Here is a 5478-nt window from a genome sequence, read left to right as displayed (position 1 = left end):
AATAATAATTTAATCAAACAAAATACAAAAACCCAAAAAACCGTAAACAAAGTCAGTCATATATTCTCCGCGTTGAGAGCCAGCCAGAAGCTCCAAGGAAAGAAGAAAACAACAAATCGGCAAATAGCTTCCAATCTCGAATCTCTTATCAGGTTCTTCACTCTTCCACTTTCTATATATTACTTATAATCCTTGTATCTATGTACGCAGTTATTGGATTTTTTACAGAAATTTCCTGATCTACGTTTTCGCTTCCTATATAATCATCAGATCGGAGCTGATCTCTTCGATTTTCAGGTTGTTTTGAGCTATGGCTTCGAAACGAATCTTGAAGGAGCTGAAGGATCTCCAGAAAGATCCTCCTACCTCTTGCAGCGCTGGTATTTCTCATTCTGTTTATGCCTGTGGTTTTGTTGATTTTGTTTTGATGAAAATGAGAAAAACCTATGTTTTATGGGCGATCTGTGGATATTTTGGAGATTATGTAAGCATATGTGTTTCTGTGTAGGGTTTCTGCTTCGTAGCTTGGTTGGATATATGTATTTACGGTGTGCTTTGGTGTTATTGTTGATGGATATCAAATGTAAAGGGAAATCTATATTCAAAATATCCATTAAAGGCTTTATTTTATATGACTTGGTGGTCATTTTTGTTACCTGCAGTTAGAACTCGAATGCAAAATATAAATATTACTGCACTAAAGATTTCAGATGCTAACCTATCCAAGCTTGCTTTAATAGGGACATAAGACATGCATCTGTTGACGAAGTAAGCTATGAAGCATTCAAGACAGTAGTTAATGAAAGATGCGGTAGTATAGTTGTTAAAGTTGTCTATTAAACTTGTTGGTTTTTTCCCTCTGCTCTCATTCTTTTTTCGATGTAAGGTTGAAATTAACAAAACAAGTAAGCATTAAAATTTCTTTTACAGAATAGTAACTATTGACATGCCATTTTAAGAAATAAAACATGAGGTTGTTAGATAAGTTCAGTTCAAATCGTTTCATTGATAAGAATCCTTCAAATTTTCATAAAAATTAAACTTTGTAAATCTAGAGCAATTGTTATATTACTCAAGTAATAACATGATATCCCTATTCATTGGGAAAATAATCCAAATATGGGATATCTTACATTTTGTGAAAAATAATTCAAATGTACTGGCCGTACAATCCTTTGTTTCCACAAAATTTGTGTATTCAAATGTATAGTGCATGTGGGATTCTCGAAAAAATATTTGATTTTAGTGTTAATGTAATAAAACGCCCCATTGGACTGGAGATGGGCCCCTTGTGCCTAGGTGGGCACCTAGATGCCTTAGTAAAAATAAAATTAAATAATTAAATAGTTAATTGTTTAAAAATTAAAATCATTTGCTAATGCTAGCATTAAAGCCAAAAGGGAATATAAAGCATATAAACTGTCAAAGTCTCAGAAAGTAGGCTTTTAAGGCATTAAAGCCAAAAAGGGAATGTTGAAAATGGTAAAACTTGAAAATTTTGAGTGGCGGCTGGGGCGATGGCCAGCTATGGGTTGCTGCGATGTGCTTTGTCACTCGTCTGAGTCGTCTTGATCTGTCAATCGGCTACCCACAGCTGGCCAGCGATGGCATATGAGCTGCAAAAGGTAAGGGCAATTTAGGGTTGGCCATCAATGGCGTCAGGTTCTAGGTTTGAGGTTTCTGACTTCTGAGTTTCTGCTTGGCAATGTTGTGTGATCTAATGTGATACTGTGACGTTGCCCATTCCATTTTAGGTTTGTTTTGCTCAAAACGACATCATTTTGAGCAAAACAAACCTAAATGAAAAATAATAATTTGGCCAAGTCCACCGACCGAATAAATTGGTGACTAGTGCTTGTTTCGTCTATCGTCTAAGCCTAGTCGGTGCCTAGGTGGCTGCCTAGGCTGAATTTTGCAACTGTGATTAGTGTAAATGATGGTGGTTCCTCTTTACTATTATAATATGCTAAATCAATTCAAATCCTTAGGTTTTTACAAATTTTAATGTAAATCAATTCACTTCCTAAAATCTCTCTTAACTCTAAAAAAATTCTCAAAAAGAAATGTGCAATTGACATGTGACCATCATCAGTGCCAGGTTTTTCCCTGTATGGCAAATCACAAACGTGAAATTGTTCTTTGTGTTCTCTTTCTCACCATAAAATATATATAACACTTTCTATATTATTTGTTGAACAGGACCTGTTGGTGAAGACATGTTTCATTGGCAAGCTACCATAATGGGTCCCCCAGATAGTCCTTATGCAGGGGGTGTGTTTTTGGTCACTATTCATTTCCCCCCTGATTATCCTTTCAAACCTCCAAAGGTACAGCATGTTGAATGTTACATTTGGCACTATATTTGTAGTCTCATCTTGAAAGCTGATTTTGCTTTGTTTAGGGTCCTGTGGATTTGGGGGATGTTCAGTTTGTTGTAGAAATGATCTGCTATGTTGTTTTGTTTAATATTTAGGTACAAGTGAAACCTCTGTAGTTCTGTTGCTGATTTGTATTACATATCAGTTTGAAGATTGTGTCTTGTTTACATGGAAGTCTCATCTATGTTAACGCTGGCCTAATAAAAAAGTAAAAAAGTAAAACTGAAAGAAAGAAAGAAGAAAGGAAATACATTCTCTAAACTGTGTTTGAATACATACTCTTAAGCAGCACTATGCGGTTATTTATTTATTTATTTATTGCTTCCAGACAAAATCTGAAATGATGAAAAATAGTCACGTATGATGTGTGAACAGAGAAGTAAAATGAATGAGGAGAATAGTACTAATACTAATTATACACGGGGAAATAGAGATAAGCTTGCTTCTTCAATGTGAACATACAGCAAGAAAACTGGACTATATGATGTGAAAAGAATTTCAGAGTACATCTTTGATAATTGCTGAGACAAACTTGTGTATGAAAGCCTCTCTAAGGGCAAAATTTTCTCAATATGAAATTCATGATTGAGGTCACTACATGTCAAATAAAAATTTGAAGACTGGAATGGTCCAAATGTCTGATGTTGAATTGTTTACAACTTTTTTGCTTTAGAAAATGGAAATTGCACCTTTTATTTGCAGTGATAGTTCTTCCCATTTTAGTTACATCTGTATAATTCTTGCAGGTGGCTTTTAGAACAAAAGTTTTTCATCCCAATATCAATAGCAATGGTAGCATCTGCCTTGACATATTGAAGGAGCAATGGAGTCCTGCCTTGACTATTTCCAAGGTTTTAGCTTTTGAATTTTGCTCACTACTTTTGTTTAGAAATAATGCAAGCCATCATGATATGCTTAAAAATTAGCTCTCAACCTCTAAATTCAGGTCTCCGAAACATTTCTGTTATGTTTCTAGAGTGGATTAGATTCAGATTTTGGGTCTAGTTCATTGCCCTTAATTTTCACTTGCTCTCACATATTCTGTATACTGGCAATCTTCCCAGCCCCTAGTTTGTATGGTCTCGGACATTGTCATACCCTTCTTTCTCAAAAATCAGCAAGTTCTACAAGCATTATGTTACCAATATTTTCACTTCATTATGGAGTAATAGGAATAATTTTTGTTGACAAACTGATGTGCCATATACATGCCTTCAATTCTCAGAGTGTGATCTGGGTGGCGACCAGTTACAGGGAACACGGAATTGCCTCATTCCTGTAAAGATTTATTATCACTTTGGGATCTTATTGTAGCCTACAGACCCCCATCATTGAAAATCTGACTTCACTGTTTCTTTCCCCTTTAATTTATCATTAATTTAAAAAAATAATAATAAAAGAAACTGTTTCTTGCATTTTTTAAATTCTTAGGATAGTCCTTTGTATGAATGCATTTATGAAAATAGGATCCCTATTCAGCTATTCTAGGATGGTAGTAATATCTCATTCAAAAGTCACCAGTCTTTTTGTCCTTTTCCAATTAGTTTTTGGCTGATTTGGTAGCCTTATATAGAACTAAGGGTGTGTTTGGTTCGCACATGGGAATCGGAATCGGAACCGGAACCGGAACAGGAATGGGTATCAAATACTTGGTAATGGTAATGGTAATGGGTTTTGGTGAAAGTATTTTGCATGTTTGGTAGTAGCTTGGGGTGGAATGGGAATGATTATTAATAGTTGGGGATGGAAGAGGAGGAGGAAGGGAAATGAAACTCTTATTTTATTAAGGAATGGGTTTTGCAATTAATAGGGGTAATAGTGTTCTAAAAACTTGTTAACTAAACAATAACAATGACTTTGATACCCATTCCTGATAGCTAAATCTGTCAACCAAACACACCTTAAGTCAGTAAGATCTGATTCAAAGGATCACCAATCCTTTTGTCGTTCCTTTTCCAATTATTTTGTGGCTGATTTGGTATTGCTTATATAGAATGAAACAATGCTCCATAGCAATTTGCACTTGAGTAGCATGAAATTTTTTACAAGTTATCATGCATGCATGTTGGACCTAAGTGCATCTACATTCTGGTAAATTGTTATTATGTTGGCATGAATAGACCTCAGGTGTCAGGTATAGAGAATGCTGAATCTATCTTATACAGTTTATAGGGCTACATTTATGTGCACAATTGCAAGTTAATTTTAGTGAATGAGAGTTTTAAGTCTGTTTCTCAAGGTGGGAAAGGTTTTTGTATCTTACTTCTCAGGTTTTGCTTTCAATCTGCTCACTTCTAACTGATCCAAACCCTGATGATCCCTTGGTTCCGGAGATCGCCCATATGTACAAGACAGACAGGGCTAAGTATGAAGCAACTGCCAGGAGCTGGACCCAGAAGTATGCAATGGGTTAAATGAAGTATGCAATGGGTTAAAAATGACCATTGTGTGTTTGCATTTGTATAAAGATAAAATTTGTCTGTCCTATCAGCCATTGCAATGAAGAAGTGTACTATTACCTTTCAAAAGAAAATTGTGGTCTGAATTTCTTGTGTTTAGACTAATATTTGTGGAAAACAAGAAATGTTTATTTATATTATTAGTATGTTGTCTTGTGTACTGAACATTTTAGACTCAATATGCCCCTCATCTTTAACATTAAAGTTTCTCCCTGCAAAGGTATTGACATAGTGGAGTGCTTTGAATTCAGATTCTCCAATTGAAATCTTAGTTGTGAGGAAATAGCAATAGGGTTGAAATGGTGGCCATAGATTTGCTTGCCTGATATTCAGTTTTTATAACTTGTTCAGAGTATTGACTAATGATTAGTGAGTGATGATGCAATAGGAAAATACTGAGTATCTGTATTAGTTTTCCATAGCAATGTAATTTACTTGTTATTACTCTATTGAGAGGTCCTTTAATTATTACCAAAATAGTAAGTTTTAAGAATAAGGTTCAAATTGGCCAACGTAACTTGAAAGAGTAATTAGGTCACTGGAAAAAAGTACAATTACACTTTTCAACAATTTAAATATGTGCGATTTCACCTTGCAGTTGATATCTTCTCCTCCTTGGGTCACTTGGTTATGCGGTTTTT

General features: G+C 35.0%; 1 protein-coding gene across 2 annotated transcripts; it reads left to right on the top strand.

The window, feature by feature from the left end:
- LOC116029133 (ubiquitin-conjugating enzyme E2 28-like) lies at positions 1-5056 on the top strand. 2 transcript variants are annotated; one of them, XM_031271035.1, is made up of 5 exons: positions 1-152; positions 298-380; positions 2200-2327; positions 3125-3229; positions 4649-5056. In XM_031271035.1, the coding sequence occupies exons 2-5, from the start codon at positions 311-313 to the stop codon at positions 4790-4792; spliced, it is 447 nt and encodes a 148-aa protein (XP_031126895.1). In that variant the 5' UTR covers positions 1-152; positions 298-310; the 3' UTR covers positions 4793-5056. The 2 variants fall into 2 exon arrangements, with proteins under 2 accessions (XP_031126895.1, XP_031126896.1); XM_031271036.1 differs by having other exon boundaries at positions 31-152; positions 271-380.
- The last annotated feature ends 422 nt before the right edge of the window (positions 5057-5478 follow it).

The sequence above is a fragment of the Ipomoea triloba genome, chromosome 9 (assembly GCF_003576645.1).
Source record: "Ipomoea triloba cultivar NCNSP0323 chromosome 9, ASM357664v1".
Classification (NCBI taxonomy): domain Eukaryota; kingdom Viridiplantae; phylum Streptophyta; class Magnoliopsida; order Solanales; family Convolvulaceae; genus Ipomoea; species Ipomoea triloba.
Note: the sequence above shows the minus strand (reverse complement) of the source record. Positions and strands in the feature narration are given on the sequence as shown.